The 12616-nt window shown below is 43.7% G+C and overlaps 1 protein-coding gene across 1 annotated transcript in view; it reads right to left on the bottom strand.

Annotated features, from left to right (window-relative positions):
* Window positions 1-12616, bottom strand: part of LOC309561096 (vomeronasal type-2 receptor 26-like) — a gene marked incomplete at both ends in the record, with an annotated part of 39487 nt that overhangs the window by 20968 nt on the left and 5903 nt on the right. The window contains 2 exons of the mRNA XM_082264839.1: window positions 7115-7900; window positions 11683-11977. Coding sequence (XP_082120965.1) covers window positions 7115-7900; window positions 11683-11977 — 1081 coding nt within the window. The remainder of the gene's footprint in view (window positions 1-7114; window positions 7901-11682; window positions 11978-12616) is intronic.

Genomic DNA, 12616 nt, shown 5'->3' with positions numbered 1-12616 from the left:
GATGGGGATGTCTCTCTGCTGGACTGGGGATGTCTCTTTGCTATATAGGGCTGTGTCCTTGCTGGATTGGGATGTCCCCTTGCTGGATGGGGATGTCTATTTTCTGGATTGGGATGTCCCTTTGCTGGATGGGGATGTCTCTTTTCTGGATTGGGATGTCCCTTTGCTGGATAGGGATGTCTTTTTGTTTGATTGAGATATCTCTCGGGATAAATATCCCATCACCAACCACCCCTGCGAACACCCACCCCTCATCTACGCCCTTCCCCAGTCTAAAATGCCCAGGCCTATTTTTTGTTCCAGTCTAGGCCTGATGGCACCGATGGCACTGCAAAGTCCATCTTCAGGTCAGGACTATGTAATTTGCAACAGTGTGCATAGAGGGCAGCAGGAGTATGTAGTGCATCTTGTACCTATTTAGAATGCAGTGGTCAGGAGTAAATACATTTTTATTTGATTGTCCCCCATTGGCCTGTTGGCTGATTGGAGTCATAACATCACTGCTCTGAGTCACATTTCAGCCTAAAGCAAAGTTCCAACTCTGGGGGAGACACCAGTTGTTTTCCCCAACCTCTGTGCTTTTGGCCAGATAGATTGGTTACTACAGCTGGAGACCTTGAAGAGAGTTGGATGATACCATCTTCCTGCTGAGTCCTCCCTACGGTTGCTTGGACATTCTGAGAGACAGCCATTGCGGTCCAGGAGGTTGCGGCAAAGTGCTTTTTCCATACCGATCTGGTAAGGGGCCAAGCAGGCTTATAAGCATGCACGGTGGTGAGCACGGATCGTTTTTTTGGGCTTGAGCACAGACATCATATGTTTATATTTGTATAGAGGAGCACTTATTCTATCCGTCCGGTAAGGAGGAATTCACACAGGTGGAGGGAATCACTGTTACCTTTGATTTGTCACCATCTGTTTACATCAGTCACTGAATATTCATTTGGATTTTCAACAAGAAAACTTTGGGACTTTGATTTCATTATATGTGCCATATATGTTTGTATATTGATTTGCACATTCAGTTTCATGCACAGTTAATGCATTCACATTTATTGATAAAGCGCACCACCTATTTTGACATCCCATATAATACTGTTTGTTGGTCTGTACCCCCATTGCTGATCTCAGTGCTCCTCAACACTGCAGCCACTAATTTCCCAACACCCTCCACCCTCTTTCTTTTTGTTGGTGATTAGTGGCAGCAGTGCATATTTACCTGTACAGGTCCAATGCTGCTTCCCCCATCTCCAGATCTGTGTGATGTCTGATTGAAGCTATAGAGGCAGCATCAGGCTAGATATCCTTCCATCTAGTGCTGCCTTCATAAAATAGTTCAAGTCACTCTGAAAACCAGAATAACTTGCTCTGTTAGGGGTCTTGAAAGACCCAGGGCACCAGGTACAAGACCGAGAGAACATTCCCTCAGTGTAAGGGTCAAGCAATGCATATGCCAGATGCTAAGCTTAGAAGTTCTGCATTGAAAGGAATACAGAAGAAGGATTTGTTCCTGGTAATGAATGATGTAGATAACCTTTATTTATAACAGGTGTTTCTTTGAGTCAAATAACGTGTTTGTAGCAATATCAGCATTCATAGAAAACCTTCCCTATTAGGCTGCTTTCAGACTGCAGCACAGTTTCTTTTTCGAATATTAGCGGAGAGCATTTCACTTGGAAATTCACCAGAGGATACAGCAGCGTTGAACGTCTGACACATGTGTGGTGATAGAGTGTTAGAGAACAGTTTGTAATACTCAGCCAAACGCCGTCAGGGCCTATGGCTTTGCCATTTGTAAGTGTGGAGATTATTATTATATAGTATTTATATAGTGCCGACAGTTTACGCAGCACTTTACAACTTGAGGGTAGACAGTACAAATACAATACAGTTTAAGGAATCAGAGGACCCTGCTCGTTAGAGCTTACAATCTAAGAGGGACAGTCAAGACATACAAGAGGAATAACTGTGGGGGATGGGCTGATGGAGAAAATAAGAGTACAGTTGTTAGGTGGTTGCCAGATAGGTTTCTCTGAGGAGATGTGTATTCAGGGATCGTCTGAAAGTAGACAAAGTTAGAGATAGTCGGACAGATGGGGGTAGAGCATTCCAGAGGATGGGAGAAGCTCGGGAGAAGTCCTGGAGACAAGCATGGGAAGTGGTTACAAGGGAGCTAGAGAGCAGGAGGTCCTGGGAGGAACGAAGAGAACGAGTTGGTTGGTATTTTGAGACCAGATTAGTGAAGTAGCTGGGCGCCAAGTTATGGATGGCTTTCTAGGTTATGGTTAGTAACTTGAATTTAATTTGTTGGTTGAGTGGCAGCCAATGGAGGGATTGGATTGCTAGATGGCTCGCAAAATCTCTTTATTAGTACAAGGGGCATTAAGAACAGATAGTTGATCAGTAGAGAGTTTGGGTAAGTTTAAGGCTTCTAGAAAACCCAATATGTCCATCTTAGTAGGCTGTGGCACTGAGGGTATATCTTTTAGTTTATAAAGAGCCCTGTAGTATGCACGAAATGCATTATCGATGTCTTTGGGATGGTACAATTTTTGACCTTTGGGGTAAAGGATGTATGAGATTTTGTGTTTGTTTTCTCCCCTGCTTAACTTGAGCTGCAAGCAGTTCACCAGCCGTGTTGCCTGATGTGTAAGAGGTAGCATGCAGTTTCATTAGCAGCTTAGCCAGTTTAGTGTTAAGAAAGGATCTAAGGTCTTTCCTGGCTTGAAAAATGTTGTTGCTGGTTGAGTATGTAGGGTTGGATTTGTTCAGTTTTCTAACTTGGCAATGGTATCTAGTAGCTCTGTCAACCGCTGTGTCCTCTGGCATTTAACTTGAGAGCTAATTTTGAGGAGTACCCCTCGAATAGAGACTTTGTGTGCTGCCCAGAGAGTAAATGGATGATCTGGAAGAGCCATGAAGTGTGGGTCGTTCTGCCAACTGAGTGCAAAGGATTTAGCCATCTTATCGTCCATTAGGATGGAGATGGGCGTATGGTCTGACCCTGAAATAATGTGTATTGCTGAGGCAAGGGTTTCTTGGAGGAGCTGTTTGTCTCCTACGAATAAGTCTATTCTTGTGTATGTGCAGTGTGGCTTAGAAAAAAAAGTAAAGTCTCTTTACTGACGTCTTCAGATATCATATAGATCATTAGTGTGGAGGAAAGAATTTAACGCAGATTGTCAGGCTTTTTTCGGTGTGGCAAGTCTCCAGTGCAGGAAATGTAAGCATAAGATGTCACTGCAAACGTGATCTCACCACCACAGATAATACAGCCTCTCACCTCCTGCATTCGACCACCAGGGGTCACCAAGCATATAAGCAGTATTTGTAGACAGCCAAAGGACAGACAGAGCCACGATCTCCCCAGATTCCTCAGGATCCCAAAGGACTCACAAACGGTCATCCAGAAAAATAAATGAAAGGAGATCTAATGCTCTCAGTACGGTGCTAACATTTATTAAGCAGTCATAAAAAATACCACTCACATTTAGAGGCACTACCTCGGTGCAAACATGAAGGCATTGGGTAACTGGTTCTGATCGTCGGAGCACCGCGGGTGATGTCAGGCTCCTCCCCCCGTACGCGTTACGTCAGTGTTTACCCCGCTAACGAAGTCACACCCACTGACGTAACGCCTCTTGAAAAGCCTTTGAAAGTCACAGGGTCTTTAATAGCTATGAGCACCCCTTTTGTCTTGTTCAGTGAGTTTGGAAAGAACATATGAGGAAAGTTTTTGTGGGACATGTTTTGGGCTTTATTCTGGCTGAAGTGGGTCTCTTGGAGACATAAAATATCACATTTGAGCTTGCGGGTTTTCGGACCATAGAGAGTAACGTTTTCCTGGGTGATTTAACCCTTTTATGTTGAGGACGGATATTTTGAGTGGCATTTCCGAATTTGGTTTGTGTTTGTGACAGAGGAGAAAGAAAGCTAATGCTAAAGCTGTGGCGTCACTAGGTTTGAGGTAAGGAATCAATCACTGGCCTTGACCAGATAGATAGAGGGTACATGTGTAAAATATAGGAAAACGTAGAGTTTGTTGCTGTGCTTGTAGGTGGTTATCACTTGGCAATCACACGGAAGGGGTCAAGCTGATTCTTCACTGCTGGTAGAGTGTTAGTGAGTAACTGTAAAATACAAAAGGCAATGCAGTAGTGAGTAGAAATTAATAAAGTCTCTGTGTTTCAGGATAAACACTAAATAAAAAAAAAACAAGAAAGTGCAGCAGAACTCTGCTTGAGCAGTTAATGCCGCATCTTGTATTGCGGGTATGAGCTTGACTTGAATGGTCATTCCAGGGCTGATGATATAGCATGGCATAGAGAAAGCGTTCAGGTGGTCATATCGTCTGGAGGATCGAAGTCATACCATTCGCCACGGTTGTAAGTTTGAGACTGATGGCATTAAGAACATTGCTCTAGAGCCGGGTATGTGTCCAACCTTTTGGCTTCTCTGGGCCACATTGAGTGTAGAGAAATTTTCTCGGGCCGCATATAACATATATACTATTGTTAAGGTATATAATTATTAAAATGCCGCCGCGCCCTTCATGTGCGGCCGCAACCCCCGCACTAATTTAACCCAACTAGAGGATGATCAAATGAAATGGAATTAGTATATGGAGGTTTACTTCTACTGAGAGATATTAAAGGAACACTCTAACCACCATGACCACTTCAGTGATTTGAAGTGTTCATGGTGGTAGGAGTCAGAAACACTGCACATGCTCACATCCCCCCCCCCTCCCCTCCCCTCCCCTCCCCTCCGAGGCAGCCTCTGCCTATGTTAGTTGGAAGCCACTGTGGCCATGCCCTCGACCCGACTTCCTTCCTCCCCAGCAAAAAAAAAATTGTCAGGGGGCAGTGGGCTGCATAGCCTGGGGTTCTGGGCCGCAGGTTGGACATGCCTGCTCTAGAGGTTCTAGGATGTTCCATTTTCTCAGCAGAGATAGGCCTTAATCCAGAGTGTGGACAGAAAAAGACTTGTTGTCCTTCATAATCACTAGTTTTGCCGGATGGACCCATTTGAACGGGAGCTGCTGATTACAGAGGGGTTTCGTAATAGTAGATAGATTGTTGCATTGTAACATAGTGTACTTAGACAGGTCAGCAAAGAAGACTAAGTTGGCATATGGCTGAGGATAGGCAGCAAAATTCCACATGGCTCACATTAAGTTTTCATTTACATTTAAAAAATGAATAAGGTCGATTGTGTCCCTTGCAATAGTTTCTGGTAGGCGAGGCAGTTTAGGCAACCATTGAATACGATCAATGATCAATTCCCCTGGAGGAGTATCAGGGAGGAATGTTGTCATTAGTTGAGTGAAACACTCTTTGAAGCAGATGGTTGAATGGATTCTGATATACCTCTAATTTTTAAATTGTTCCTTCTGGAATGGTCTTCCAAATCTGCTCTTTTGGCTTTTATCCTTTCTATATCCTCTGCTTCCTCTCCATGTGTGTCCACAAGGTCATTAGTGGATGAAGTTACCTCTCCTATTTTAGCTTCTACGTTGGTGACTCTCTCCCAAGAAAGATATTTCAGAGGAGAAGTGATGCAGCATTCTGGATATGTCAGAGTGGATGGAGGTATGCAAGGTTAGTAGCATGTCTCTCAAAGTGGTGTCCAGTACAGGCTGGTTAAAAGTAGGGTAAGCTTCAATGGAGTTACTTAAAGCAGATATATCAGGAGTAACAAATGTAGTAGGTCTCACATCATCCACCTGATCTGTATCTGGGGCCGCCTCAGCTTTGACTTTGCTGGGCTAGTAGATGGTGTAGAGGTCGATGAGCTGCTGCCTGGCAAGGGTGGGTGTCTGTTTGATCCCCCTGGAGTGTTCCCTCGTGGTGTGATGAGGCCGAGCCGCCACAGGTTGCGGCCTCGTGTCCACCAGCACCATCTTTGAAGGCCTTGCTTGCTGGGCTGTGGATGTAATTCCGTCAGCTTTCATGCATCCGAGCGCTCCTTCCTCTGCTTTGACATGGTCCATGGACCTGCAGAACTCTGGCGGACTGGATGGTTGTGTTGTCTGGGTGAATCTCCCGTAAGCTGCACCCTGGAAAGCCTCCTGTGCCCGGAGCTGATCAACAAGCAGCCATCTCGGTTGGCTTCCAGCCAGCCCCCCCCCATTATTTTCATCTTTTTGATTGCTTTTCTTTGATTCTATTGGAGGATCATAGTACAGTTATACATATATATATATATTTTTATAACTATAGGCATATAATGTTTTGTTTCACCATTTAGTACACTAATACAGCGATCACTTGTCTGTGCCAGTCTCAGTAGCTCTACTTCAAACACAATACACGTTAGCAGGGGAACCCTTGGGGGAATCAAAAATGGAGAAGGATCTGGGAGTCTTGGTTGATGATAGATTAGGCAACAGCATGCAATGTCAAGCGGCAGCTGCCAAAGCCAGCAGAATATTAGCATGCATAAAGAAAGGGATGTATTCCAGAGATAAGTCTATAATCCTTCCACTTTATAAAACTGTGGTCCGACCGCATCTGGAGTATTCTGTCCAGTTCTGGTCGCCAGTCCTCAGGAGGGATGTGTTGGAGCTGGAGAGAGTCCAGAGAAGGGTAACTAAACTGATTAGGGGATTGGAGGACCTTAATTATGAAGAGCATCTGCAATCGCTTGATTTATTCTCCCTGGAGAAGACACGCCTGAGGGGGGACATGATAGCAATTTATAAATATCTCAATGGGGATCTCAGCTTAGAAAAAAAGCTGTTCAGTCGAAGGGATTGCATGAGGACAAGAGGGCATACAATGCGATTAGAGGAGAAGCGTTTTAACCTCAGGCAACGTGGGGGGTTCTTTACTGTTAGGGCTACAAGATTGTGGAATTCTCTACCACAAGAGGTGGTTTCTGCGGGAAGTATGGTGGCTTTCAAAAGACTCTTAAACGTAAATCTCAAGGATCAGAACATTCAGGGCTATGTGAGATGATTACAGCCACACACACCTACACAGGTTGAACTGGATGGACTATTGTCTTTATTCAACCTCACCTACTATGTAACTATGTAACTATGTAACTTCTAACCAGAATATACTATAGAAACAATATCTACTGAAACAGATAAATCAGGAAATACATTTACTTTTTTCCTTATTCCATAATTTCCAGATTTATTTCTTCTTAGTTTCATATTGTTTAAAGCGTGAGCCAGAGCGTATACCGCAGTGTAGATGTAATAAAATTTGACATCATTCTTCAGGCTAAAGCGATATGCCAATGATTCTGGCCCAGTGCAGGTGGCATTAGAGACAGCACCATGTGGAAGTAATCGATTTTTATATATATTTGAAGAAGGACATTTAAACTTATATAGCCAAATATCTTCCAGCAATGGATCATTTGGCCGTTTAGATGGATGGATGTTATACATAAAATTATCAAATCCAGGAATGTAGTAAAAAGGAAACATCGCTATAATGCTGCAATTAAATGTTTCTTTCAGACTGATCTCTGGATATCCAAGAACATTCCATGACTGATTGACAATTAATGTCTTATTTTGTCTGAGAGCTTTTGATTCTTTAGAAAACGCCATATATTCATATTTAAAATGGCCGCATACTATCACAATATCGGTAGTTGACTTCTCAATAACCATCACCCTCTTTCTGTTAATTTCCACATCGTTGGTGAGGTAAACAACAAATTCTATACAGATCCCATGTCTCTTCATCTCTTTTCTCAGATCCCGCAGTTCTGTTTCCCCGGTTCCATCACTGGATGTGATGATTCCAACCCAATTCCATCCAAACATTTTCAGGAAATCTATAACCATCCTATACCAAAGCCAGTTGCTTGGAACGGTTCGGTAAAAGTTCGGGAATTTTTCTCTGTCGCTCAGGAGAGGATCGGCGACTCGATGGCTGATCTGAAGAAACACAATGTAACATATTATTATTTTTACATATTTGGTCAATGACGTCACCCGGGTACACTCTGCCCATTCATTTCAATTTAGCTGGCAGCTGGGAATCCATCAGTTGCATCAAGCAGTCATTGGGAATTAATTATGTTATATCAGCATATTTCTTCTTTAGGAAAATTGGTGAGCGTTGGTCATCATATTTTACGGGGATCTACATCAATGGGCAATGTGATTGACAATGCCTTTGCATTGTGGGACTTTATCTTAATAAAGGACTTGTCAAAGTGTGTGTGTTTATTTACTTTACTATTTTTTGTGAATGAGTTGAGGTACTACGCCTTATATACACATCTTCTACAATTCAGGTCATCTATAAGACCAAAAGAAAATATATTACATTCAGTATTTTAGAAAAAATAAAGAACTAACTATACCCATATAGATTTTTCTTCCCATGTGGTCTTTCGAATAAACGTTTTTTTTTTATCTTAATATATGGATGTATATTGATTAAATCACCAATAATCACCAATAAGAGGGCTTTTTCCAATTTGAACTAAAGCCAGCTGTGTCCAAACTATGGCCCTCCAGCTGTTCAGGAACTACAATTCCCTTAATGCCTGCCTTCCCCCCCCACCCCAAAGCACCTTGTTCTCATGTTGATGGGGACAAGGGCCTCTTCCCCACAACCCTGGGCTGTGTTTGTGGGGGTCTGTGAGCAGGGGGCTTATCAGGATCTGGGGGGCCCCCCATGTGAATGAATATACCCCTACTCATTCACTAAAAAAGAGTAAAAAAAAATAAAGAGAGGAGGCAGTTTTTGACAATTCCTTTATTCATAAAATGTATTTTTACACTTTTTTGGTGAATGGGTAGGAGTAATATGTACCCCATACGCATTCACATGAAGGGCGTGATCTGGGGGCCCTCTCGTTAAAAGGGGCTTTCAGATTCTGACAAACCCCTGCCCACAGACCTCCACAACCAGGGTTGTTGGGAAGAGGCCTTGGCTCTATCAATATAGGGATAAGGTGCTTTGTAGTGGAGAGCATGTGGCCTGGTATGGTTCGGGGGGTGGGGGGGGGGTGTCCGCTCCTCTCCCTGCTTTCCTGGGCCTGCTGGGCTGCATGCACAGATAAGGATCCAGTGTGGATTTTGGGGGGACCCCACTACATTTTCTTTTAATTTTGGCTCCCCTTAAAATCCATACCAGACCCAAAGAGCCTAGCATGCATGGTTGCTGGCCCACGCCATTTTTTTTTCTCCTTCAGTTTTATTGTTTCACTTTAAGCATCATTAAAATCACCTCCCCCTTAAAATTATATTTTTTTAAAGGTTTTTTTTTTATATTAATACATGTCCCCCAGGGCAATACCTGGCCCCCCATACCCTTTTTTATGGAAAATAACTTGCATATAAGCAGGCACTACGTCTCTGCACAGTGCATTGGAAGCCCTGATTGGCTTAAGCAATATAAGCTTTGCCCAATCAGGGAACAGAGCACTGTCAGAGCCATGATTGGAGAAAGTATTGATGACTCTATCCAATCATGGCTCATTGCTCTTAGTCCCACCCCACACTATAAACGTATTCTTTCAATAGCGGACATTTGTAATATGATATTGGTGTGGAGAGAGATAGAACAGGGCTCTAGACTATTAGACTACTACTAGGCTACTAGACCACTAGAGGACTACTAGAGAGTTAGTGTGCTATTATGCTTCTATTGTCAGTGTAGAATATCAGTTGCCCGTGTATATCCAGCCACAGCATGCAGAGGAGGAGGTGGTCTGGCTTACTAAATCATCCTCCTCATCCACTGTCACCCAAGCAGAGACTAGTGCGCAGTCCACCGGTGGCTTCATCTGCCTCCTTGTCCACAGCTCTTTCTGCCATAGCCCCAGCATCATGCATGGAGGAGTCAGCTGAGGAGGAGCTGTGATTTTAACACAGTGTCAGCCACTTGCTCCTTGATGACGCACAGCCATTACTTGATTCTGATGTTGGTTCTGAGGTTGAGGAAGGTAGGAACATGAGCCTACAGAGAGGGGAGAACACTGGTACACAAATTTCAGTCTTGTTCCCCTAGCCTCAGCGTATTGCCAAGTTATCTCCAGTGGTAATGAGGATGGAGAAAATAGACAGGATAATCTGCAAAGGCCAGAAAGAAACCAAATAATGCTAGATAGAGCCACTATATATATATATATATATATATATATATATCATGATCAATGGTTAAGAAGAAGCTGGATTAAGTGAACCAATAGTGGGGGGTAAGGGGTGACATACCTTATCTGTCAGCATCCGGTGATGTCAGCCACGTGCAGAGTGTGCTCGGGAGCAGATCCTCCATAAGCTGCCTCAACCAAGAACCGCCCATCCGGTCCAGCCACCGGAACACGATGGCGCGGGGTCAGACATTCGAGCACGCATGCGCCAACTCGGCGCGTTGCTACTTGTGAGGCTGATAGGAGACCGGGCGGCAGATGGGAATCCCACAAGGGTGGGAGCCGCCAACCAAGAGCCCAAAAACTGAACCGAAGGGCAAAGGGCAGTCTAACAAAACAGCCCAACAGCAAGGGGGGGGGGAGCGGAAACCCACTAAACCCCCACCGACGAAGGTCGCATGCCCGCCCTAATAGGAACGCCAAAAGTGCCATCTACTGGGCAAAGGGAGAGGAACATGCATAAAGCAACACTGCTGAAGAAAAACACATATAACAAAGACAATATAAACAACAATAAATGTAACATACCTGTGAAGTAATCAAAAAATCAATATAGTTAACACATAAAGAAAAAAGTTAGAGATATAACCAACATAAAAGATAAACTAATTCCAATTAGCAGATTGAAACGTTATCTCAAAAAGCATGTACATCACTGAATATGACATACAATGGTGCATGCAATTACTAATACAGAGACATGCTTGTTAAAGAGCATGACATGATGGAAAACAGGCTAAAGACAGGTGACAAAGGACCAAGGCCTAAACGGATCACAAAAAAAGACTTCATTGAGACCTGGAGGATGGAGTGCATTGAGGCGATCTATCCATAAAGTTTTGGAGGATATGTCGATCCCAGTCACCACCTTGGGGATCTGGGAGAATCAAGTCCTGACATATTGGAGCAAACTACACGGAGGTCAATACAGGACTTCCCGTATTTTCTCCATGTTTTTTATGTTTTTTCAGAATATATATATGGATATGGCAGTGGATAGTTGTCTCTAGAACTGATATATATATATATATATACATTTATACATTTCTGTTTACTGGCACATTGGTGTTCATTTATTTAAATTGTTTATTTTAGGTCAATATTTATCTTTTTTCACTTGTAGCTCAACTTACCTTTTTTTCATATTGGTGGTACAATAGGTGCCTGATCAATAAAAACGTCTCCCAGATATATGCCACGACATTCCACTGACACAATTCTGGTGTGATATAGCGATCCCAGGTCTATCCACTGATTTCTTATTTGGTTCAATGGGCTCCCCTCTCATGTCCTCTTCTGGATGGAACGATTCAGAATCTCTGTTCTCTCAGTTACCTGAATCCTCCATTTCGACACATATAAAAAGAATGGTTCCGCGCTATGGTTGAATTTTTGGATGCGAAGAAAAGCCGATGCCTCCACTTGAACAACTACCAGGGCAGAGTCACAGTTTCATTATCCAATGTTTTCATAGTTGGGCTTGGATATCACAAGATTTTATTTTGTTTTATTGCCCGTAAATCATAGTTGACATTTTCAGAAGAGACAACCTACCTGTGCGTATTGGTAAATATTCAAGAACTCAGCCACGGCAAGTGTTGATGGGAAAGTGGCATCACCCACAAATCCAGCGACTTCAGAGTTTTTCGTATATGAGTAGTTTGGAACACCCAAAAGTCCTTCACCAGTCAGTATCTGTAGGGTGGAATCTATTGCTCTAATAATGTACCCACACGTGTCAAACAAGTGATAGCCCAGAGTAATGTTGGGAAGGATATTGGGATCCTTGTTAATCTCATCAATTGCAAAGAAAAATGCCATCAAGTATTCATATTCTGCTATATCCATCCTGTGAAAGATATAGAAAGGATAACGTTTGAAAAATATATAGCTGGTATTAACCGCTTTACGTCCTCCCGCCACAGTTATATTGCGGCAGGCAGCTGCTCCTGGGCAAACCGACGTAGCTATACGTCAGTCACGAGCAGGAGGCTAGGGGGCGAGCGTGCGCTGCCAGCGGCGCGCTCCCGACCCCACACATCAGCGGGGAAGCCGATGCAGCGGGCAGGCGACTCCGATTGCCGTCTGACACCCGCGATCGCTCCCCGCTGAGAGAGAAGGACGGTCGGACGTTGTAAACACAGCTGACCGTTCTTCTCCCTGGCATGATTATAGAGCCCATGTGATCCTTCTATATAGGAACACATGTCTCTATGGTCATTTCAGAAGCCACGCCCCCCCACACAGTTAGAATCACTCCCCTAGGCTCACATTTAACCCCTTGATCATCCACAGGGTTAACCCCTTCCCTGCCAATGTCATTAGTACAGTGACCGTGCATATTTTTAGCACTGATTACAGTAGTAATGTCACCGGTCCCCCCCAAAAGTGTCAAAAATGTCAGTTAGGGGTCCGATCTGTCCGCCGCAATGTCGCAAGTCCCACAAAAAATCACAGATCGCCGCCATTACTAGTAAAAAAAACAATA

The sequence above is a fragment of the Pelophylax lessonae genome (genome assembly GCF_965119305.1).
Source record: "Pelophylax lessonae genome assembly, chromosome: 1".
In the NCBI taxonomy this organism is placed as follows: domain Eukaryota; kingdom Metazoa; phylum Chordata; class Amphibia; order Anura; family Ranidae; genus Pelophylax; species Pelophylax lessonae.
The sequence above is the reverse complement of the archived record's forward strand: the minus strand, read 5'-3'. Positions and strand labels throughout refer to the sequence as shown.